The sequence below is a fragment of the Oreochromis aureus genome, linkage group 22, assembly GCF_013358895.1.
Source record: "Oreochromis aureus strain Israel breed Guangdong linkage group 22, ZZ_aureus, whole genome shotgun sequence".
NCBI classification, from domain to species: domain Eukaryota; kingdom Metazoa; phylum Chordata; class Actinopteri; order Cichliformes; family Cichlidae; genus Oreochromis; species Oreochromis aureus.
In genome coordinates, this window is record NC_052962.1 from 5,500,998 (window position 1) to 5,527,158 (window position 26,161).

At 39.9% G+C, this 26,161-nt stretch overlaps 1 protein-coding gene across 6 annotated transcripts; it reads right to left on the reverse strand.

Moving 5' to 3' along the window:
- Positions 1–5,702: 5,702 nt before the first annotated feature.
- Positions 5,703–23,553, reverse strand: dnai2b (dynein, axonemal, intermediate chain 2b). Of its 6 annotated transcripts, none has more exons than XM_039605215.1 (13): positions 23,247–23,553; positions 20,816–20,977; positions 14,379–14,500; positions 13,666–13,808; positions 13,475–13,588; positions 13,252–13,391; positions 13,053–13,175; positions 9,815–10,038; positions 9,393–9,528; positions 9,167–9,313; positions 8,875–9,087; positions 8,699–8,787; positions 5,703–7,959 (listed from the first exon to the last, which is right to left on the reverse strand). In XM_039605215.1, exons 1-12 carry the CDS (start codon positions 23,427–23,429, stop codon positions 8,725–8,727), a joined length of 1,770 nt encoding a protein of 589 aa, XP_039461149.1. In that variant the 5' UTR covers positions 23,430–23,553; the 3' UTR covers positions 5,703–7,959; positions 8,699–8,724. The 6 variants fall into 6 exon arrangements, with proteins under 6 accessions (XP_039461149.1, XP_039461147.1, XP_039461146.1 ...); XM_039605213.1 differs by having other exon boundaries at positions 8,723–8,787; positions 8,866–9,087; XM_039605212.1 differs by having other exon boundaries at positions 8,866–9,087.
- Positions 23,554–26,161: the final 2,608 nt, after the last annotated feature.

The window sequence follows — 26,161 nt, forward strand, 5'->3', positions numbered from 1 at the left end:
GTGTCAGCACCCGTCGTCGCCGACAGTATGTGTTTTAGCTGGACTTATTTTTCGTTTATATGGGCCGATGATGCTGGAAACCGAAGGCAGGAGCGTGAGGTGAACTGAATTTCAGGTAAGAAGTTATGAACTGCACTCTATTGGGTCAGATATAAACCGAGTTTAGGTGTAGTTTGTTTTCATTGTGCTGACTTTTACAATCGTACTGCGTGCTAGCTAGCACGACGGGAGTTTGTATACAGCTGTGTCTTGGCGCTAAGTTACTGACGTTGGACTTTATTTTATTCATAAGGGTTCGTTCGTAGAGTTGCCGTACAAACGGAATCGTGCCACATTCAGAGAAAATATTACGATTTATTCTGTCGATACGAAGCCTCCCCTGTCATTCTCTGCCTGTTGCAACTTCAATCATGAAACTGATCAATGATCGGCTTTTTCGCTCTTGTTTGTTTATCGCCTAAACAACAGCTGCACGTTTAAGCTTGATCAGCTGTTGTTAGAATTCATTTGCTTCTAATTTCTAGTATCAGCTGATGTCGATGTGGAAAAAATAACTGAGTTGTTTGGTGGTGGAGCTACAACAGAGGGCAGCTATCCACCGGTGTGTGACAGAAAGGACATGCCGCGAACGAGACATAAAAGGCGGTGAGGCTACCGCCGATCAACCGGTGTTTGCTAACGCGGAGGTCAATCGTGGATCAGGGAAAGCGAAGGCAGGAGCGTGAGGTGAACTGAATTTCAGGTAAGAAGTTATGACCTGCACTCTATTTGGGTCAGATATAAACCGAGTTTAGGTGTAGTTTATTTTCGTTGTGCTGACTTTTTCAATCACTTACAATAACTTGTACTGCGTGCTAGCTAGCACGAGGGAGTTTGTATACAGCTGTGTGTGCGCGCTAAGTTACCGATGTTACCGATGTTGAACTTTATGACAGCCTCCCTGTCATTCTCTCGCCTGTTGAAACTTCAGTCATGAAACTGATCAATGATCGGCTTTTCTCTCTTGTTTGTTTATCGCGCTAAACAACAGCAGCATGTTTAAGCTTGATCAGCTGTTGTTAGAATTCATTTGCTTTTAATTTCTAGTATCAGCTGATGTTTGCTGCAGCCACAGCTGTAAAAACGGCTGTTCCAAACCAGATGTCCTTACTGAATCATCAGAGCTGAACAGGTGATGGAGAAACAGGTTTACCCTTAGGTGACATGAATGAGTTGAAGGAAGTTATGAACTGTTTCTGAGAGACAAATATACACCAAGCTCCTTTTTTTGTGTAGCTGACAGCTGGTAACTGTGCAGGGGCGGATCTAGCAAAGCTTTTGCCAGGGGGCCAGGTAGGGCATTAACAGAGAAAGGTGGACACAAAGATATACTTTTCTTTCTTACTCTCATATAAAATATTTAGCTTTTATTAAATAGTTATCTGAATCTTACAACCAAAGTTTGTATAATAATACACAAGATTGGCTGTAGACCATTGTTCATCATTCAGAACACTGTGTAAAAAAATAACAAAAACAAAAAGTGAATGCAAAAGTGCATAAATATTTATTTTACGTGTTTCATGTGTGTGTGGCGGGCGTGGTCTGCAGTGCCGCTGCAGGGGAGGTGGACCCACCTGAGCGGCACCTGCAATCACGCCTCTCGGGCGTAGTCTGTGCTCTCTCGGCTGTTTTTTGGGTGTGTGTCGGGCTGTGAGTTGAAAAGCTACAGCCGGCTGTTTGGGTACACCAACCATGTGTGAAAAGTGGTCCATAACGTAATGCTTCAAAGCGTGTTCATGCAAACATTGTCGGATCTGCCGTGGTACAATGGGACTTCTGCTCATGAACCTGTGTGCACAGCGTCTGCAAATCGGCGCTGTACGAAGTAACTTCATCTTTACCCAAAACTGTAAGCTGTCATCTGTGAGGCGCGAGCGGTGTTTGTTTTTACCATAGTTCATGGTGGAGAATGGCTGCTCTTCTGAGTTTTGCTCTCTGTAGCTGTATGAATGGCAAACTACACTGATTACCAGCGGCATAGGCACACATAAAATTTCTTCTGAAATTTTCCCTTTCTAGTTTTCTTCTTAAAATCCCTGTCTCTTTCAAAAATTTAAAAATATCAGCAAAAAACTATATGAAGTAATTCCCTTATCCTTAAATTATTCTTGTTCTTATGAAGATTTCTGACTAATACCAATCTCTCATGGGAGCATTTATTACAATCTAAGAATATGTGCTCTACTGTTTAGTTGTCTGCAATAATAACAATAACCTATAGCATGTGTTGTTAATTATATTAATCTGTTTAATCCCGTGTGACCAAATCTCATCCTTTACATAACATCCTCTTCTTTCTTTATTCTATGACATTTTATAAATTCACTCAATTTTAAAAAAATATTGTAATAATATCTTGTCTTGACTTCTCTGTCCCATTGGTCTTGCAATTTCTTCTTACCATGTAACTTAACTACACTCTTAACTTCATTTTTGCTCATTTTCACATTAAAATCTACCACATTTTTCTTTGCTGCACTTTTAGGAAATTCGTCTGTAAACTCATTTCACTCTATGCCAATATGTACAGGAACCCACATTAACTTGACCTCTGTGCCATTTTTTAAATCCTGAAAACTGAATGAGTTATTTCTAATATGATGTCTGGTCTTGAGTATGAATGCATATTATAAATACTTGTTAATGCACTACTTGAGTCTGAACATACTAAAACGTTTGGTCCAACTTCCTGTACCCAATCTAATGACATGTGTTATGGAAAATTCTAGTTATCCTCACATTTAGATTTATTTGTTTAGAATCTCACTGTAGGATTTGGTATTACCTTTTTATGCTTAGGTGAAGTGTGTGTGTGTGTGTCAGTATGACCTCGTAAGGAAAACTGCTTAGCTAGGCGTAAAGTTGTTTCACTATGTCATCTGCTCACTGGTTTGCTCAGAAGGATGAAACTCAGGGCCAGCGACAGGAGCTTCCTGGGGAAAAGATAGTGGAAGTTGCTCTCTGCCCAGCCACAGCCCGTGGGACAGAAACCTGTTGTAACTAAAAGATACAGAGGGCTGTGTGTGGAGGGGTATAAAAGAGGAGCTGAGACATCCCAAGGGCAGAGCTGGCATGACCGTGAACTGTGATGTTTGATGTGTGTGTTGGCTCTCCTGCGCATTAATAAATAGCTTGATCACAGCTCTTTCTGTGTTGCAGACCTTATTTACAAAATTCCACGACACATCAGAATTGCAATTAGTTCTCCCGTACAAGCTCCTAAATTATGTTATTCTTTTATTTTTCATAATATTAAATTTATCTATAGAGAATCCTCAACTTAAGATTAATATGAGGAATTGATTTCTTGTTTGTAAAGACCACAACCTTTGTTTTGCATGATGAAATATAACTCCCCATTCTTATACCCAAAATTCTACCTTGTGTAATGGAACTAACTGTGGAACTAACTTTTTCTTTTTGTTCCCACTACTTTTAGGAATAGATTCTTTGGCACATTATTTATACATTTACTTGTGTCTGAGTTCAGTTTATTTATTGGTTTGTTTAACACTAGGTTTACTATCCTGCGCAAATTTGCGTAACTTCCCTAAACCCAATACCCCCTAGAATTACTGGCTTTTTTATTTTCTGGTGCAAGTCCCGAGGTGTTAAGCACCCCTGCTGAGATTTTCACAGGTCGTCAGCTTGTTTCTCCTACAGCTTTTGTTGTGCAAACCACCCATTGTCCTTGAGGCCTGGCACATTTGCATTTGCTCACTCAGAGTTGCTCAGATCCAAGGCAGGCCAAACCTCTGTGTTACAACTTTCAGAAATGCCTGATAGAAATGCTTCAACTTACTCATGAGATTTTGACCACATTTTTTGCGGAAGTCACAACTATACTGAATGCACGACCGTTGTTGCCAGCTGCAAGAAATGCAAGGTTCGTTTCAAAGTTTGAAAGACTTTGAAATAAAACAGACTTGTGTACCCATATATTGTGAATGTCTGTCTTTTGTATGTAGGTTGTAACACAGAGGTTTGGCCTGCCTTGGATCTAAGTAAACAAATGCCAATGTTGCACACACACACACACACACACACACACAGCAAATCTGCATTTATTTGTCCCACAAGTGGAAAATCGCTGCACGCTGATGTGCCTTCATTCAGGCTTCAACGTACCTGCAGGTAGAGCTGCTCCCAGCTTTTTAACATCAAATTTAGGACATTTAATTACCAAAAAAACAAACACTGATGGTATTTTACATCTTTAAAAAGATCTAAAGATATTTTGACCTTCCTATCATGTGAGACGAAGCTGCGCCACCATAGCAGGAATGCTAACTGACTTTAAAAAATTTTAGTTATTCGTGTTTCTGAGCAGTTTTTACGCACTGAAATGAATCTTCTGTCCTTCAGTTTTAATCACTGAAGCTCATTCGCCATAACACAGGAAGTCCTCCCTCCACACTTTGTTACAGCAGAAGCAGCAGCTGGGTGTGATGTTAGTTTCACCTTCTCTTGTATCTCAAGATCTGTTGTTCCAGGTAAACTGTTTAGATTTGTTTCCATATTCCACTCTCCGTGTTCCAGATGCTCCATTTGGAGAGTTGTCCATTTCTGTGAGTTCATCATAGGTCTGACAGATTAAAGACCTCACAGGAAAAGAAGGTTGTTAACTCCACTTCATGGAAATGCATAGGTGTGTCGATTATTATCTTATATAACCATGCTTATTAGAAGTTTTTAGTTTAAAAGTAAATAAATAAAAATAAACAGGAAACATGTTAACTGTTGATGATCACAATTTGGGATGTTCCTGGCGACAAGGGAAAAAAAGTAAACTGAACGATTGGTCTAAAATTAAGAAAACACTCAGATAAGAAATTCAATCTGAGAACTGTTTAATCTCAAAAACTCTAAACCAAGGCATTTAACTATTTATCACATTCTTCATTAATGAATCATGCTGCTTAACTGTGCAGTACCTCACATCATGCATTATCAACATTACAGGTTATATTCAACAACAAAGAAAAATAATGAAAATAAACCAATATAATATGAAAACATGTTACTACAAAAGATTTTGGCATATTATTAAAATAAGCCAAATTAACATCCAAAAAACTAATAATCTGTGGCTGAAAGGTGTGGTGCATTGTGAATGATGTATGCTGTTCGAAAAATTCATGACAACAAGGTCAATAAAAGTTCAAATTTAAAATAACAAAACAATAAAACATCGGGCTACTTTCTTCTGCTTATCTGAATTCGGGTCACAGGGGCAACAGCAGGAAGGACTTGACGTCTTTGTCACTACCTCCTCCAACTTATCTACAGAAATGTTGAGTTGCTCCTAGGCCAGCCGATAGGTTTCATTTCTCCAGCATGTCCCAGGTCTACTCGGGGGGCTCCTCCCAGTAGGACATGCCCCTTCAGAACACCATACCCTCGAGGCGACAGACTTCGCCGTCTCCTTCCTATGTGGAGGAGCAGCGGCTCTCTCTGAGCTCCTTCCAAATGGCTGACTCAATCCGCATATTAAACAAATGACTGCTTTCTTCCATTTGCGCAATATCGGGATATTTGAATTCAGGAGACAGAATTCGGGGACACCCTCTCTGCTTTTAGATTAGGTTTAGGCTTAGATTTGGCTTAAAATGTTCCTTTTTTCCTCCTCTCACCCCAACCAGTCGCGGCAGATGCCCCCCAAGCCTGGTTCTGCTGAAGGTTTCTTCCTGTCAAAGGGAGTTTTTCCTTCCCACTAGTGAAGAAAGCCCAGAAGAGACTGCCTTTTGAGAGTTCTCAGAAAGAATAACATCCCTGAGAAAAATAGAAGAGAGCCCTCCACAGGGTCATACAGGTCACCCAGCGGATAGTCAGCTCTCCTCTACCCTCACTTGAAAGAACTGCACAGCTCCTGTTGTCTCAGGAACATTAAGAAAATACTTTAAGTGATATGACAGATATCAAACATCTTCTGGCACGTTCTGTCCTTTTGAGTTTTTCCTTCTCACCAGCACTGAATAAAATATTCCACTGAGTTTGAGTTTGCTTAGTTATTTGACATCCTGTTAAATACTCTTAATTTACTTGAGTCTCACATGTTATGTTTTATACAAGTCACCAGGAACCAAAAGATTCAGTGTTATAAGTCATTATAAATGTTTCTTCTTCTGTTAAAAAAATCTCTAGAAGGTAAAATCTAATGATATTTTACCAGATGCATGACAGAGCTCTGGTTGTCTGGTATCTAAATATGCAGTGGTTTGGCAGTTTATGTGAAGGTCTGTCTTGCTGCTCAAGCCTTGTTCTTTAGATCTGCATCGAAGCAATTTTAAATTTTGGCCTCAAGTATTAATCTGTTTGGAAATCAATCTTTCACTGCATAGATGCTGCTTTTTGCCAGGTCAGAGTGAAAGGTCAGGACATTCCCTGGTCCAGTTCTGAACTGGTCAGTCTCCTACGTGAAAGAAACCAGGCCTGGGCAGCTGTGAGAAAGTCCGCATCTGATGCTGATTGGTTATATTCATCAGGAAGGCCAAATGTCCCTAATTTTTTACTTTAACCACTGACAGTCTAAACGACCCTAGGAGATTTCGACAAACTCTGCGAGCTCTCATTCCTCATAGCTACCTCCTTACTTAATTATTGACTCCACTCCTGTGTCATAGAAAAATAAAATGGTCAATTGTTTTAACAAACACTTTGTTGCTTCTTGTTCTTTGTTAAGCACAGTATCTGATAGTAAGCCTCTTGAATACGACCCTGCTAGTAGTTCCACGGTTACTAATACTTTTTCCTTTACACCTTTGACAGTAGAAGGGGTATGTGGTATGCTCTACAGAGCCTTAACACAAAAAAGTCAGCAGGTCCTGACAATTTTTTTCCTTTCTTCTTGTGTCTGGCTGCTAATATCATTGCTTAGTGTTTCATATTTTTAATCTTTCTATACGAAAAGAACACTTTACCAGACATGTGGAAGTGTGCCTTTCTACTCACCCTACTGAAAGGTGGTAATTCTTCAATAGTTAATAATTACAGGTAAAATTTCAAACTCTCTATCTTAGCTAAAGTCGTTGATAAGTTGGTAAATAATCAAGTTATCTGGATGAAAATAGTATTTTATCTCCTTTCCAATCTGATTTTAGGAAACTGCACAGTACTGTAACTGCTTCCCTAAAACATCTCAATGACGTCTATGAAGCCAGCTTTGTTTATTGATCTATAAAAAGCTTTTGACTGTTGATTAGAGGCCGAAGTTTGAGTTCTTTTTCAGAAACAGATCATGTTTCTCTTTTACCGTTGCTGCCCCCTTTTTTTTTTTTTTTACCTCTCCTGGATTACGGTGACATAATTTACATGAATGCCTCTGCTCACTCTCTCTTTATCTGTTGGAGTCTCTCTATCATGGAGCATTAAGATTTATAACTGGCTGTAATCACCACTGTACTCTTTATTCTCTGGCTGGTCCTCATTGGGCTTAGGCAGGACGGTTCATTGGTATCACTTTATCTATAATAATAAATAATAATTCATACTAAATAGATAAATAAATAATTTCCCCTAGGGATCAATAAAGTATTATGATTCTGATCAATCTATTTCTGGCTTACTGCCCTAAGTACATGAGTACATGTCACCTCGTTCCCAAGTTGTCACAGTCACAAGACTGTCAGAAAACTTGACCTTGAGGTCGTGGTCATTGAGATTCGAACTTGTCCAAGAAGACACCATACCATACCATTTGATACCATACACCTACGGTATCAATTTGAAGCTCCTACGCCACTTGGTTCTGTGTCAGATTGGCGATCTGCCCAGGGTGTACCCTGCCTTGCCCTGTGATAGCTGGTCCAGGATAAGCAGAAGAGAATTGATGGTTGGATGGGTGGAGGGATGGAAATCACTTCAGTCTCAGGTTATCGTATTCACAAACACGGTGACCTTGCTGGCCGGCCGGCTGCCCTGCAGGATGACGAAAAGCTTTTTACAGCCCAGGGGTAACAAAAAGCGGATGTCAAAATATCATAAACATGATTCAACAAGTTCTGCAGCTTTTAAACTCTCATTTACAGAATACAGAAAATCTTGTGAAGATTTTATCTGGTTAAAGTATTAATCTGATCCTTGATATTCATTCATTGTTAATAATAATAATTATAATAATTTAGTGTTCTCAGCAGCAAAGATCCTTTATGAAACTGCAGCTCGTGTTTAAATTAATGTATCATTTACAAACAAACTGCCCATCCAGCAGCTATTTTATATGGGAACCCATAATAAATTCTGGAATAAGAAATAAAGTGCAGTCAGATATAAAAAGACTGAATGTGATAATGATCTGCAGGAAGTTGTGTATAGGATCAGAACTTGTAAACATAACAAGATGATTCTCCACCTGCCAAAGCTGAAACATTATCCAAGTCTCAGGGTGTTCACAGCACTGGGTATGAGATGGTTACATGTGGACTGTTCTCACTCTGAGAAGCTTCAACAGCACCACTAAGTTAATTATTTAAAATCTGAGACTTCACTTCATGGAAATTTAGACACCCCACGAACACAGAAGACAAGCAAAATATTATCAATACTGGTATAAAACAGTCCAACACACACAAAGTGCTCATTAACCAGATGACCATTTACTGAACTAAATGTAAAATGTGCAAAAGGTGACAGAATCTGCTTGAAAACAGCTGCTAACTTTAAAAAAGAGAAACGTGTTTTCCTTCATTCTGATGTTCCTCTTTGTTCTTCATCTTTCACATCTTTCTCTTCACAGATATCTTTTTCCTGGAAAACAAATGACCAAAAAGCTGTCAGAACAGAGTTACAGGAACCAAATGAAAAACTCCTCTTCTTCCTTCTAACCTTCATCACCTCATCCTTCTTCTCCCTCCTCTTCACCTCTGCCTCTACCAGGCTGTAGAAATCACTTTCAGCTCTGGCGATCAGATGCTTGGGGTCCTCCTCTCCCTCCTCACGGCCCACCTCCTCTTCTCTGCTCTGCTCCGAGCGACTCCTCTCCTTTAGACGGACCTCCCTCTGCCGTGCCTCTAGGATCTTCTCACGCTTAGACTCCCGCTCAAACATCTGCAGAAGTGTTGAGAAACACAGCTGATCATCACACAGTCAGAAGACCTCAGGTCAGTTTGTCATTGTGTCTCCTTACAGCAGCCAGCAGACTCTTTTCATTCTTCTGGAGGGTCGACAGCCCAGAGCAGATCTCTAGCAGCGTGGCCTCACCCAGCTGAGAGCCACAGGCCACCAAGCACCCATTGTCCTGAACACTGAGGCTGTACAGAGATTTGTCACACACCTGGAGACCAAAACACACACTAACATCAGAAACAGCAAGACACGGCAACATCAGCCAGCTGTAGGAGAGGTCGGAGCACCTTCAGACTCAGCGTGGGGTCGCTCTGTTTGAACAGGATGTCCCACACATCCAGCACGCCATCCATCTTCACGGTGAAGAAGACAGAGGGTCTGACTGGACTCCAGCAGGCATCTGTCAGGTACGACATCTGATACCTGTGTATCAAAGAGACAAAGAGAAACATATAGCTGAGTCTGAGCAGGATGACCGTCTGGAACGAAGACCTGGTGGTCATAAGAAAAAAATCAAAGAGCAACAATGCATCAATGTTGCATTAATGCATTGTTGCATATTATTTTGTGAAACTTTATGGCATCATTGTGACATCCAAGTGGCGAAACATTTCTCCCACTGAAAACTCTATGTCCAGATGAACAGAATCAACTTCTTGGGAAGTTTGTTTTGAATTTTAATCAGAGGTTTGCAATCACTGATTCCTACTTGGTCCACATGATGGATGACTCTTTGATGTCCTCAGACCAAATGCGAGCAGTCCAGTCCCCGACAGTGAGGAAGTTTTTGGGGAAGAAGGGGTTCCTCTGCAGGGCGTAGATGGGTCCGTGGTGGCTGTCATATGTACAGACAATCTTCTCAGCTGGGGTCTTCGCCTTCCTGTTACAGGAGATGACCAGGCCCTGCTCCGTCCCCACCATGAACTTAGTTGGCTGCAGAGACATCAGTGACAGAGACTGAAACACCTAAAACTGGTGAAGCCATGATCCACTCACTTCAGGGCAAAACATTGTGAGACAACAATGAGCCTCTAGGAACATGCCATACACTGTCTTAAAGAAGCAGCTCTCGCAACTTCACAGACAACTCTTTATTGCTCTGGGCAACTATTTAGGCATTATTTAAATGAACTTTTAAAAAAATGGTCACCAGGACATAAAACCTGTATGTTTAAAGTCACCAGGCAAATATGATTTTAAAAATTCTAAAAAGTTTGCCTACTATTCTTCTTCCAGCTGCACCCTTTAGGGGTCTCCACGGCAGGTTACCCGCCTCCATCTCCTCCTATCCCAGCATCCTTGTCTCTCACACCAACCCTGTGCATGTTCTCAATCACTACATCCATAAACCTCCTCTGAGGTCTTCCTATTTTCCTCCTGCCTGGCAGCTCCATCTTCTTCATCCTTTGTCCAGATTATCCACTCTCGCTCCTCTGTACATGTTCAAACCAGCCTATCTGATGCTGAGCTGTCCACCACAATTCCTCTTTCAGGAGCTTATCGTCTACTTTATCAAAGTAATTAAAGAGGTTTTAGTATTGGGAGTTATACTTCTACCACCATGTTTCTTGCTGCAGAAATGCCACGTAGATTTCCTGGAGTGTCTCTGTGCCACCATGTATCAATTACTTAAAATTAATTAAAATCTGTTCTGCTTAAATGTTTCTTAGTTGAACTGAGATGAGCTAATAAAGTTATGACAGCACAGTGCTACAAAGCATGTTTCCTACAGTAGCAGATTCTACTAAAGATTTCTTAACTGAGCAATTAAAAAGAATGATTTGGAATATCTCTGAGTCTGAGTTGAAGAAAAATTAAACCATGTTGGCCCACAATCTTCAAGGAAAGTTCCTTAAGGCAATAGTTGTTGTGATTTGGCTCTATATAATTGAAACTGAATTTAACTGAAAGGGATTGCAAGTTTATCTATATTGGCACTGCATGACTGAACAAAGAAAATCTAGAAAAAAACCCATCTACTGCAGACCTGTAGATTTGGTCTCTAGTAGATGAGGTACCAATCCTCACATGCACAATTTCCCATCAAACACAGACCGCAGATGAACATAACACACCACACTGAAGCTCCAGACATCATCATGTAGGATATCAAAGCCGTGGTTTGTACAGCAGAGTGATGCTGCTGAACCCAAGCTGTTTCTAATGCCTGTTCTTCTGTACTCTGGGATTTTGTCCAGAATAAGAAAGTGAAACTGACTATACAAAAGGAGTGAGTGTTCAGGTAAACTTGATCCACCTCACTGCTGTAAACTGTCTGCTGTACAGCGATTCTGGCTTCAGCTGTTTTTACTCACAACTTTAGTCTGCTTCGAAGTTCAACTTTGAATCCGTAACTGTCTACAGAGTGAACACATCCCACTGTCCAACCCTGAATGGATGGAACTTTCTATGTATCAGAACATTTTCTAAAATCAGTGAACAGATCTTCCTCTTTGTTTAAATGACAATAGGATTCCTCACATCATTTTAAATGTTATCATGGTGCAGGGAGTGGAGTGTTCCGGACTGCATGTATCTAGGATCACCCTATATATAGCTCTATCACTGAACCCAAACTACCAGAATGAAGATATCCAGTGTGAAAGGAAGTAGGCAACAGTGGGGATACTCACAAGTAGGGATGGGTATCGAAACCCGGTTCTTGTTGAGAACCGGTTCCCACTGTTTCAATTCCTTGGAATTGTTTGCCATTTTTGCAAACGATTCCCTTATCGATTCAGTCGCCCGAATGACGTCACCACGTTGCGGGCGTCATTTATCTGGCAGGGGCGCCTAAGCGGCTCAAACGCTCAAAAGTTTGGTTATACTTTACGAGAACGGATGACAACAGGGCAACTTGCAATACTTGCAAAGTAGATATTTCATTTAAGGGAGGAAACACTACGAATATGCAAAAGCATTTGCTCACAAAACACGTGATAACCTTAAATGGCCTGCATTTGTATAGCGCTTTACTCAGTCCCTAAGGACCCCAAAGCGCTTTACACTACATTCAGTCATTCACCCATTCACACACACATTCACACACTGGCAATGGCAAGCTACATTGTAGCCACAGCTGCTTAAATGAATGTCGTGTTTTTAATTCCGCTCCGGACTCGTGAATCTCAACCCAGCAGCAGTGGTAACGTTTGCACGTCCTCTCCCGTTAATACGGCAGGTAAATGATTAACTAACAGTGCATATTATGTTAGCGCGATCTGCCTTATTACAAAACCTACCATTACTGTGCGCTGCATTTAGGTGACCATGATGAGAGAGACAGAGTCTGGCTGGCAGTTCTCGCTGCAGTCTACCGTTAGCATCTCCTTTCAGGCCAGGATAGACGAATGTCACCGAGCAGTGACTAAGTTTGTGGTCAAAGCCTTGCACCCATTTGCCACAGCAGATGCCCCCGATTTTCGGTAAGTGAATGTGTTTAATTGTAGGCAGGGACATTACTGGATATTCTTGTGTAATTGCCACAGAATAATTTATGTTATACTTTGTTAATGCTACAGAAGAATATTTATTTTATTATTTTACATTTACAATTTTTTTCCTGGGGACCCTGTGACACCCCATTCAAGAGCCGTAGGCTGTGGATCTCTTAAGATCTCACTGTTGGGTTCGTGAGGCCATGTTACTCCTAAATATCTATCTTGTTCAAAGAGAAGATATAAAACAAAGTTCTAAGCTAATCGACCTTAGTGTTCTCTTTAAAAAAAAATAAGAATCGATAAGAGAATCGATAAAGAATCGAATCGTTAAACAGAATCGAAAATGGAATCGGAATCGTGAAAATCTTATCAATACCCATCCCTACTTACAAGTCCACAGTTGGAGCTTACCAAACAGAATCAAACGCGTTCAGTAAGAACGATGAAGTTGAAGCCACATTAACAGAGAACTGTTTCATAAATACTTAAAATGGAAACTGCTCTCACCATGGTGGGCTCAAACTCTAGAGAGATAGCTCCTAAAGCTTGGTCCAGGTTCCCCTCCCGGCTTGGGTCCAGGACTAGACGCTCTGTGGGCTCAGCTAGCTTGCGGACATCCCACCACAAAACCTGACAGACAGACAGATAAAGGGTTATTTTATAGGGTCGTTTCATCAAGGGTTTGCCAAACCATCTATCAGTCTACCTGTCCATCGGTGGAGGCAGAGAAGGCATCGGTTCCAGTCTTGGACTGCAGCCATATGATCTTGTACACTGGGTCTCTGTGGCTGTGCTCCAAAGAAGAAAACTCCACTGGCTGATTCCCTTTCCGGATATCCCAGAACACTAAACAAAACACACCTGAGGGTGAATAAACCTGGTGACAGAGGGAAGCTCAACTCTCTGACTACGTGTAGACCTGAACCCACCAATCTGTCCGTTATAGCTTCCCCCCACCAGAGTGTGGGAGTCTTTGGGGTTGTAGTCCAGACAGACAAGTGGAGACGCTGGCTTCAGCATCATCTCTGGCCTGTTCGGGTTTTCTGAAACAGAAACATTCTGCAGTGAACATATTGACCCTGATGTGGTGTTAAGTCAACCTGTGGCCTCTCTGACCCACCAATGTCCCAGATGTAGGAGTCTAGGCTCATGTCTTTGGATGATTTCTGGAACTCAAGGGATGAGTAGGCGACCGCCAGCTTCCTGCCGCCATCAGGTTGCCAGGACAGGCTGGTGACAGTACGTTTGATCTCATTAGGATCTCTGAGGACACAGGAAATACAAAAAACAATTACCAATGTATGTGTGTGTGTGTGTGTGTGTGTGTGTGTGTGTAAATGTGTTATACCACAATAAAAAGGGTATTTTTGTAACAACAGTAGGCTCTGAGGAAGGGGGGAACTCCGTTGAAAGGCTTTAATTCGTTTTATTTGTGTTTGGAAAATCAGAATCAAAGTCAGACTTACACACGCTCCACCACAACGCGAGACAGCTGTTGTTACAAAAGCACTGGTTTATTAAGAATCACCTTTCTATTACGGTTTAATACATTCACACACACACACACACACACACACACACACACACACACACACACACACACACACACACACACACACACAGTTATCTAAACAGGTGCTCCACCATTATGAATTATTATTCCATCATTTTAATTTCTATTTGAAACATATGATTATTGATTGTTACTGAGTTATAAAACATCATAATTTTACAATTTTCATTAAAAAAAATTATGACTGTCATTAATTTTTATTACTTCTCTTATTGAAATCAGTCACTAGAATGAAAATTTAACCCTAGTGTCAGCCATACCTGAAGACATTGACGGTCTTGGCTGATGGTGGCTCCTGAATTTCCTCCACCTCCTCCTCATCCTCGAAACACTCCTGATAGATGTCCACAGCATTGTTCTGTCTGATGCAGTGCTCCATCACCTGGACAACATGATACCATCAGAATTAGATCATAGAATGAGCCGGAAACACTCACTGATCTGTTTATTGGTTTGTCGCTATCATCATACACAGACATTCAACTATTTAAAACCCAAATATCACAGTCTGTTACGTATTCTTCCTCTGTGCAAGGCAACATCCAGGGGTGATGCTGTGGGTTCAGGGGGCAGTTCTGAGGAAGACTGGCCAGCATGGCTGGCAGTCATTGTCTAATCATGCCTCACCTATTTCAGTAGCACACTGCGACCAGGATAAGAGAGCTGCGAACCTCCTTGTACTGCAACAATTTGTGAAGGGGCTCCCGGCAGGAACAGCGGAGCGGGTCCACTGACGTGGGCCTCAAACTTTCTATAATGCTGGCCAAAGACCAGTGGAAATTAAACAAAGGGGCAAAATATATACACTAAAGGCTGCAAATGGCTTCCGCGTAATGCACGCCTTGATTTTGGGAACAGACTGGTGCATGTCTGTGCTGTGCTCAGCGGTGACACAAGGTCATCCAACACTGACCATGGGAAGGAGGAAACAACTGATTTTGCTGGTTCCTCTAATTTGCTCCATAGAAGAATTTTCACCAGAGAAGTCCCATGACGATACTCTACACTCAGCCTTTGACCAAGTGATAAAAATTGATGGTTGGTGCACCCTGACAAAGCACTAACATTTCATTTTGTGATTATCAGGGATAGATTATACCAACTGAGTTGTAAGGCTTGCACAGAGCAAGCACACTCCCAGTTGATGGTGCCAAAAAGCTGGTCGGAAATTATTTTCCAGGTGGCTCATTACAAACCAATGGCTGGTTACATGGGATATGGAAAAACTTCCTGCCTGGAATATCTGCGAGTAAACCAGCCAGCCATTCTGAGAGCATCTTTACAGCTTACTATTAATGAAGGTTTCATTTGAGCACATTGGCATGGACCCCGTCAGACCATGTCAGTGGAGTTCATGTGGGTATTGCTTTTTATTAGTTCTGGTGGATTATGCAGTGCAATATCCCAAAGCAGTGACCATTTCTGCAAGACTGTGGCGCAAGTGCTGTTTCAGATCATCTCCTGAGACTGCATCCCGAAAGACATTCAAGGGCACTTTGTTCATGTCTCGCACAATAAAAAAAACTGTATGAATTAGTATACGAATAAGACTTATTTGAAAGTTTATTCATAAGGATGAAAGCAATTGGGATCGCTGGTTAGACCATCTGTTGTTCAGACTGTAATGACTGCCCCAGGGCTCCACAGGATTTTCTCCCTTTGAGTTGCTGTTTGGCAGGAAGTCCCAAGAAGTGTTGGACCAAATTAAAGAAAACTGGGAAGATAGTCCATGCCCAGGGAAAAACTAAATTCAATATGTTCTAGACCCAGGGACGGTTCTAGGGGTGGGGCCACAGGGGCACTGGCCCAAGCTGAAATTTGATTGGCCCCCTGAAGTGACCCTTTCCTGTCAATAATCTGTCCTTTGAGCAAGAACGACAATCAGATTACTCCTCATCAGAAAGTCTGCGCCTGTGCGAATATATCGCCTATCATCGGTTATTGGACGGACAATTGTCAGTTGGAAAATTTTTACATATCGCCCAACCTCACTAAGCAGAATCACGTGTGTAACCAAACAGGAAAAAATTAAAGGCGGGACAAGTCTCATTGGTTAAAAATTAAATTACATTATTGGGCATTATTACATTATTAGAAAATAACAATTGTTAAACAAAAATGAATAAAAAACGAACAGTGTTTTAAACACAACAATAACTTAATTTTATACAATTATCTAGTTAGAGTTTTGCTTCAGAGTTTGTTTGTTTTTTAGATTTGAATGTTTTTCACTGAAATGCATTTACCACTTGCGTAATAATTCCAACAAAAGGTTTCTACTTTTATCTGTTTGTTACTGTGGGTTACACAACATTCATAAACAACATGTATCCATTCAATATCCATCCATCCAACCAACGTGCATTTCCATTTCCATTTCCATTTATTTATTTATTTCACACTTGGTTCAACAGTTTCAACAGTTTAGTTCTTTCAGACAAACCAACCACACTTTCTCTCAGTATCTGCGATCCAACTTATATTTACAAGTGGGCACCAAAAATCAAGGAACAAACTAACATTTATCTCCAGGTCCTAACGCAGACCAAACAACAAATTTATAATCAGCAATATACCACTTCACATAATAACAAGGAGAAAAGATAAGTAAATAGAATAAAATGAGGCAAAAAATAAAGGATCCTTTTTCAATTAACTCCAATTACGTTCATATTCTTCATATTGCGTTATCGTTTTAGACATGTAACACTTTTTTAAAACAATGTAAATTTATACAATTCTTTAGATTATAATGAAGAGAGTTCCACAGTCGTATACCCCTAACCGTTGAACTCATCAATCTTTGTGTAGTCCTAGCTAGCTGATGCTTAAAATAAAATTTCCTTCTACTGTCTTCTCCCCCCGAACACATTGAAAATAAACTTTGTAACTTGAAAGGCAAAATATTATTTTTAGCCTTAAACATAATTAGTGTCCGTAGTTTCACTAAATCTCCTAATTTTAATAGTTTAGATTTTATAAATAATTTATTTGTATGTTCTCTATATTTAACGTTATGAATCATTCGTATCACTTTCTTCTGTAATAAGTTTAGAGGGTTTATAGTATTCTCATATGTATTCCCCCAAACTTCCACACAATAACTAAAGTATGAGAAAAACAATGAAAAATATAAAATGCGCATTGATTTGTTGCCTAATAAATCTCTTACATTTCCCAAATAATAAATGTTTTTCACCATCTTCTTTCTAATATACTCAATATGTGATTTCCATGTCAAATTTTCATCTACTATTACACCCAAAAAGCGAAATTCAGTAACTCTTTATATCAATTCTCTATTAATGGACATAATAACTTCTTCCTCCTTTACATGATTGCCAAATATCATGAATTTTGTTTTTGTGAGATTCAAAGATAATTTATTTACATCAAACCATTTTTTTAATATTAACATCTCAGAAACCATAATTTCAACCAAATCTTTCAAATTGTCTCCTTAGCAATAAAAATTTGTGTCATCTGCAAATAAAATAAAATTTAACCTTTTTGATACATCACAGATATCATTAGTATATAAATTAAAAAGTTTAGGTCCCAAAATTGCATTTAATCTGTTATTAGACTCAATTGGCTTCTCTCAAAATGTAAAAGAACCCACCCACCACTTTAATCACACTCTAGATCTGGTTTTAACATATGGCATAGAAACTGAACATTTAACAGTGTTTCCTGAAAACCCTCTCCTGTCTGATCATTTCCTGATAACATTTACATTTACAATAATTGATTACACAGCAGTGGAGAGTAGACTTTATCAAAGTAGATGTCTTTCTGAAAGTGCTGTAACTAAGTTTAAGAATATAATCCACCCACTGTTATCATCTTCAATGCCCTGTACCAACATGGAGCAGAGAAGCTATCTGAACGCTACTCCAACAGAGGTCGATTATCTTGTTAATAATTTTACCTCCTCACTACATACGACTCTTGATACTGTAGCTCCGGTGAAAACTAAAGCCTCAAATCAGAAGTACCTGACTCCGTGGTATAATTCTCAAACACGTAGCCTAAAGCAGATGACTCGTAAGCTGGAGAGGAAATGGCGTGTCACAAATTTAGAGGATCATCATTTAGCCTGGAGAAATAGTTTGCTGCTTTATAAGAAAGCCCTCCGCAAAGCCAGAACATCTTACTATTCGTCACTGATTGAAGACAATAAGAACAACCCCAGGTTTCTCTTCAGCACTGTAGCCAGGCTGACAGAGAGTCAGAGCTCTACTGAGCCAACAATCCCTTTAACGTTAACTAGTAATGACTTCATGAACTTCTTCACAAATAAAATTTTTATCATTAGAGAAAAAATTACCAATAATCATCCCACAGATGTAATATTATCTACAGCTACTTTTAGTACCATCGATGTTAAGTTAGACTCTTTTTCTCCAATTGATCTTTCTGAGTTAACTTCAATAATTAATTCCTCCAAACCATCAACGTGTCTTTTAGACCCCATTCCTACAAAACTGCTCAAAGAAGTCCTGCCATTAATTAATTCTTCAATCTTAAATATGATCAACCTATCTCTAATAATCGGCTATGTACCACAGGCCTTCAAGGTGGCTGTAGTTAAACCTTTACTTAAAAAGCCATCTCTAGACCCAGCTGTCTTAGCTAATTATAGGCCAATCTCCAACCTTCCTTTCATATCAAAAATCCTTGAAAGAGTAGTTGTCAAACAGCTAACAGATCATCTGCAGAGGAATGGCTTATTTGAAGAGTTTCAGTCAGGTTTCAGAGCTCATCACAGCACAGAAACAGCTTTAGTGAAGGTTACAAATGATCTTCTTATGGCCTCTGACAGTGGACTCATCTCTGTGCTTGTCCTGCTAGACCTTAGTGCTGCGTTCGATACTGTTGACCATAATATCCTATTAGAGCGATTAGAACATGCTGTAGGTATTACAGGTACTGCACTGCAGTGGTTTGTATCATATCTATCTAATAGACTCCAATTTGTACATGTAAATGGAGAGTTCTCTTCACCCACTAAGGTCAATTATGGAGTTCCACAGGGTTCAGTGCTAGGACCAATTCTATTTACATTATACATGCTTCCCTTAGGCAGTATCATTAGAAGACATAGCATAAATTTTCACTGCTATGCAGATGACACGCAGCTCTATCTATCCATGAAGCCAGGTAACACACACCAATTAGTTAAACTGCAGGAATGTCTTAAAGACATAAAGAGCTGGATGGCCGCTAACTTTCTGCTTCTTAATTCAGATAAAACTGAGGTTATTGTACTCGGCCCTGAAAATCTTAGAAATATGGTATCTAACCAGATTCTTACTCTGGATGGCATTACCTTGGCCTCCAGTAATGCTGTGAGGAACCTTGGAGTCATTTTTGACCAGGACATGTCCTTCAACGCACATATTAAACAAATATGTAAGACTGCTTTCTTCCATTTGCGCAACATCTCTAAAATTAGAAATATCCTGTCGCTTAGTGACGCTGAAAAACTAGTTCATGCATTTATTACTTCCAGGCTGGACTACTGTAATTCATTATTATCAGGATGTCCTAAAAACTCGCTGAAAAACCTTCAGCTAATCCAAAATGCTGCAGCAAGAGTACTGACAGGGACTAGAAAGAGAGAGGATATTTCTCCTGTTTTGGCTTCCCTTCATTGGCTTCCTGTTAAATCCAGAATTGAATTCAAAATCCTGCTCCTCACATACAAGGTCTTAAATAATCAGGCCCCATCTTATCTTAATGACCTTGTAGTACCATATCACCCTATTAGAGCACTTCGCTCTCGCTCTGCAGGCCTACTTGCTGTCCCTAGAGTGTTTAAAAGTAGAATGGGAGGGAGAGCCTTCAGTTTTCAGGTCCCTCTTCTGTGGAACCAGCTTCCAGTTTGGATTCGGGAGACAGACACTAACTCTGCTTTCAAGATTAGGCTTAAAACTTTCCTTTTTGCTAAAGCATATAGTTAGGGCTGGACCAGGTGACCCTGAATCCTCCTTTAGTTATGCTGCAATAGACGTAGGCTGCCGGGGATTCCCATGATGCATTGAGTTTTTCCTTTCCAGTCACCTTTCCCACTCACTATGTGTTAATAGACCTCTCTGCATTGAATCATATCTGTTATTAATCTCTGTCTCTCTTCCACAGCATGTCTTTATCTTGTTTTCCTTCTCTCACCCCAACCGGTCGGAGCAGATGGCCGCCCCTCCCTGAGCCTGGTTCTGCCGGAGGTTTCTTCCTGTTAAAAGGGAGTTTTTCCTTCCCACTGTCTCCAAAGTGCTTGCTCATAGGGGGTCATATGATTGTTGGGTTTTTCTCTGTATTTATTATTGTGCAATCTACTGTACAATATAAAGCGCCTTGAGGCGACTTTTGTTGTGATTTGGCGCTATATAAATAAAATTGAATTGAATTGAATTAATTATTCTTAATGAAATAAATAGGCAGATCTGAGGGTGTGTTCTTGTTACCCAATACTTCTTTAAAAATATTCCAAATACCCTTAATATTGTTCTTGTTTTCCTGAAAAAGTTTATTATAGTAGTCTTTCTTGGCTTTCCTCAATATTAATACCAACTCGTTTTTATAAACTTTATATTTCATTTCCGCATTCTTAGTTCTCTGTGTTATATAATCCCTATATAATTTAGTATATAATAGTAAGACTGCGGTAGACTGCTGGGATTCATTTGAAACTTACGCTGCCCAGCTGCAGAACACTGTTGATGTAGCTCTCGTCCTTTTCCACCTTCTTCCTGAAACGGATCGTTTGTTCCATCTCAGCAGGGTTGATGTCTTTGGGCCACCCCCCCTCCATGTGGTTTATTCCACAGCTTCCGGTCTCAAAGCGCTCTGTGTTCAACTGAAAACAACAAGTAGCACCTGAGCTTCACACAGACAGGCAATTCACATAGTGTACTGTTGCTTAGTTGGTAAAGCAGGTCACTAATCAGAAGATTGGTTATTCAATCCCTGGCTACTCCAGGCTGCATCTCTTGGGCAAGATACTGAACCCTGAATTGCTTTCTGATGCATTCATCGCAAGTAAACGTCTGTAGATGTTAGATAAAAAAAGGTGCTTTTATGAATCGCTGAATGAGACATATTGTGTATATAAGAAGCAGTCCATTTATTGTGTATATAATTTCAACCCATCTGGCAATCCAGTTCAAGATGTGTGTAGGTGATCAGTTACTGCAGAGTCACACTCATCGCACTCATCTTAGTTATTAGCACTCTAACTGTTCCATAATAGCCCAATACTAACAAGATACCTCTAGACTATTCACATTTCTCAGTGTAAAGAAGGCTAATCTGACAGTGTGCACAATTCATAAATATTTTCTAAAACTCATCAATAGCCTGAGATGTTTTCAGAAAAAAAGAACATCTCCATTTTTCCAAGCTACAAAGAAACACTGCAGTAGAAATTTAGAGAAAACCCTCAGCATGGCTTCTCATGCTCACAGTCTATGATGGGGCAGGAAATTAATTCTCCCACATAACAAACTGGGACTGGGAAGTTCTGGCAAATCACGATCACATATTGCGGTCGTGTACCTCTATTCAAACTTTTTGGAATTAAGTAATAACTAATAAGTGACGTTTTTTAAAGTTTTGTTTCCTGCTGCTTCTTGTGCTCTGGTAAAAAACCATAGGCCAACCTCAGTGCATGCTCGTCACTTATAGAAAACAACCCTACAGTTCTTCCTGGCTAACTTACAAAGATACAAAACAAAAACAAAACAAAAAATTAAGCAATTATTAATCTACAAATAAACCTTGTGAATAACCCATAAATATAAAGTAAACCAACAACAAATTTTAACAAATTTCAAAATAATAAAAATAAAGAATAAATAGCTCAAAAAGAACCACAAACACACACACACACACACACACACAAAAGCTGTGAAAAACTATAGTTTACCCTCTTAAGGCCGCAAGTAGCAGCCAGGTGCTGTTAAACAAATGCACTTGATTAATTGATCATCAATAAAAGTAAAGAAAAAATATCTTCACTAATATTATAGTGATTTTTCTATGTAAGTCCTTCTTTCATGTATTATATTACCGTAATAAATCATACATGTCACTCCTCCAGTCCTACTCCTGTCAAAGTACCCTTGGGCAAGATTCTGAACCCGGAGTCAATGCATCGCTGGAGAGTGAGTGTGTAAGTCAACTGATCATGTCCTTAATTTAATGTGCATGAATAGCTATAAAGTAGTGCTAAGGTTTAGATGAACATGCTGCATGAATGCGTGACTGCGGGGCTGACACTTGTAGCAGGAAGCGCTCTGAATGTTCAAACTGAGTAGGAGTGCCGGTGTTGTGCCAAAAAATGATTGTCTGCCAAAAACTGATTTCCGATATTTGCCAGAAACTGATTGCTCGTATTTAAACTGCTATAAGTAACTTGTTGGGCTATAATATGTGAAACATATGTCAAATGCATCCCTTATGGATGACATAAAGTCATCTTGAGCCACAAACAACATTCGTTTAACAAGGTAGAAGCCGCAATCAGTTTTTGGCAGTGACTTTTATATAACCTTTATTTATACAGTTAAAAAAATCTCATTAACATTGAAAATGTCTTTTGTAAGAGTAAGCTGGCCAAGAGGACAGCAGAAATGGCAGCAAATATTACAATAGTTCAGCAAAAATATTTTAAGTGGGGATAAAGGAGCTGATTGGTTATATAAGTACAATAACACAGAGTTGATACTTGAAAAACAGATAATTTTTTTAATTCTATATATAACCCCTTTGTAAACCCTGTTCACCGAAGTCTATTTACGAAGATACGTAAAGATATTACACATAAAAAATACACAGAAACATTGGAAATCACTTTTTGGCACAACACCAGTCCATTTAACATGGATAATAAAGTACTGGAGAAGTTTAAAGTTTTGACCTGCTGTACATCAGCAGTAGTCAAAAGCACAGCTCCCCCTGAAATCAACATTTTTTTAAAATTATTAAACTATATTAAACTGTAAGTGTTACGGCTTCGCTTGGAAATCAAACGCACACTTGAGACAGTAGGTAAAAATGAGTTAAAGCTGGTTTCCACGCGTGTGGCTGCAGGTCATGTGTCGCTGGGATATGAGGGTGAGGCTCACCTGGTGCTCTGACGTCTCCCAGCATGCCTGCACCGCCTGGTCCCGGTGGTTCTTCTGGATGAAGCTGAGGGTCAGGCTCGGGTCCGGGGGGAGATCCAGCAGCAGCTCAGCAGGTCGATCCGAAAACAGACACTGACGGCCGAACTCACTGCGGAGCTTCGAGTAAACATGAACGATCTCCATACTGCCGCTAAAACACCGAGAACTCACCGAAGAGCAGCTCTAAACGTCCACATTAGCCTCAACTGTAAACCGGAAACAAACTCGGCTCAGCTTGTCGTCTCCTAGCAACGCTGTGAAAACTACAGGATCCTAGCAACAAGGACAGAGGTGGGAAGTAACGAAGTGCAAGTAGAATTTTAAAATATCAGTAATTTAATTGAGTATTTTTTTCTGAATATGTTTTACTTTTACTCCATATATTTTTAAGGAAATATCTGTACTTTCTGCTCCTTACATTTTCAATAAAGCCTCTTTTGGTAATGCAGGGGTGTACAACTCCAGGCCTCAAGGGCCGGTGTTCTGTAGGCTGTATCCCAATTCAGGGTCTGCAGCCTTAAAGTACGCAGCCTCAACGGTCCTCAAGGGCCGCGTACTCAAAGACCGCTAAGGCCGGAAGTGCGAGGCTTGTGAAATGGGACGGTCTAGCCTCCGTCGCGCTGCCCAGGTTGCCTAGCAACCATGATACTAACAGCTGGAAACGTTTCATACAGCTTTGTTTGACAGAAATGAAGGAGAACATATTTTGTTCATTTGTTTCTACACGAGCTTTGTGTGATTTAATAAGTATCTGAGGCTGAGACCACAGGACTAAAACATGATTGTTGGGCTTCATATCTGTACTGAACAGTCATTTTAAGATCAGCTAGTAAATAACAATTAGTTAATGTTGTTCATGAGACTAAAGTCAGTGTAAATATGATATGGCCAATATTATAGTTATTATATTAATCATTATTAGTTATTACAGCAGTGAGTTTGAAGTCTCAAATCAAATCACTTTTATTGTCACGTCACATGTGCAGGTACACTGGTACAGCACATGTGAGTGAACTGTGTCAAATACTGAGCTTCAGTAAAGATTCAAGTTGCAGTTGTTTATATTTCCTATCACCTTAACTCTTCACTCAAAGACAAGTATCTCTGACAGTGTATATATAGGTGTATTATATATAAGAGACAAATGTTGTTCCTTCAGTATGTTGGCATTACTAAATTTGGCTCAATGCTTACATATATGTGTAAAAAGCAAATGTACGAGCTGTGATAACTGTTTCTGATAGAATGAAGAGTAGACTGATATATTAAATATTCCTTTATTGGGTGAGAAAAATCATACCATGTCATAACTGCTTTAAGTCATACAGAATAGATATCAGAGCCTTAAACAGGCTGACTTCTGCTAAATGGGTCAAACTGGGCAGAAAGTATACAAACACATAACATCCTTATAGAATATGATGTAACACTATAGATCAACTTACCTCAGAATATATAAAGCATATAAACAATTACAGCAATATGATGCAACAAACACAGCAGTGCTACTAATCCAAAATACTCAAAGCTTCATAGCACTGAAACAAACATTTATTTTTAGGTCCATTCTGCTGCTGATACATACTTTGGGTTTCTGAATATTAAACTTGTTCCTGCCTTTCATAGTGTTTAACTTGAAGGCCCTGAGTACTTTCTCCCAAACTGAAAACACTGGAATGATAAAATTTGAACATTACCTAATAAGACTGATTCAGGACAGACAATTAGTTATGTTAAACTTTTCTAGCAGTCCTTCACAAACAGGGAACAGTCTGTCTATTCTCTCCATCTGTCAGCTGCTGCTGGCTCTTCCTCCTCCTCTTCCTCACACACTGCTGAGTTTGTCCTGGTGGATCATCAGGGGTGCAAAGCCTCACAGATGATGTGCAGCAGTGGGTCCCTCAGTCTGTCCTCACTCTGGACACTTGCAGTTGTCACACATGGAAATCAAATGTGTGATAAGCTGCAGGACTCAAAACAGCACAAGAGAAGGAGGATTTAGTGTTTGTGTTATTACAAGTGCCAAACAAGAAGAGTTCCCAGATGGTACAGTGGACACATGTGTGACTCCTGTGATTAAAGCAAGGGCAGTCACAGCACTCACACAGAAGTGAGGGCTCTGAGACTCGCCCCGTGCCACTGCCCTGGTCTTTATTTATACATCATTGGGTGTGTGTGTGTGTGTATGTGGGGGGTCAGAGGGTGACCCCATAAAGACTTCCCTAAACCTGCTTGTCTGGAAGTCCAGCAGTTCATCTAAACAAAAGGCACTTAGCTAAAAACAGACATAGATACGTTTATCCTATCATAAAACAATAAGAGAAGGTACGACCTCTGCCATGCTCCCAGAATGTGGGTGTGAAAGCCAGAACACCCTGGAATGCACACAAAGTCTTTGCAGCCTACTAAAGATCACACATCCTATCACTACACAATCGATTATACACCTCTAAGCATATATGGAAACTTATATCATTAAAAGATTATACTGACTACTAAGTACAATTTTCCATTGACAACATTAAAGTCCGTTTGGCTCGACACCACCGAGCAGAGGCAGCAATATAACATAGCTAACATTAACAGTGCAGTGAATCCTGCTTGTGCCGTGATATTCAGGACTGCAAACCGAGCAGCATTCACTGACTTTCAGCTTGTTGTGTTTGTGGATATATGACTGACTTTAATTATCCATAAAATCATCACATTCTCTGTAAGATTAAGGTCAACTATTGAACGGCGTATATTTGAAAGGCTTTAAAACCAAGTAAATGCTGAAATTACAAACATCGCTAATGTCACATGCCGACATGTGGCCAACAGTAATGTTTTAATGTTCTCCATTATTCAACATTTGCACATAAATAAGTGACATA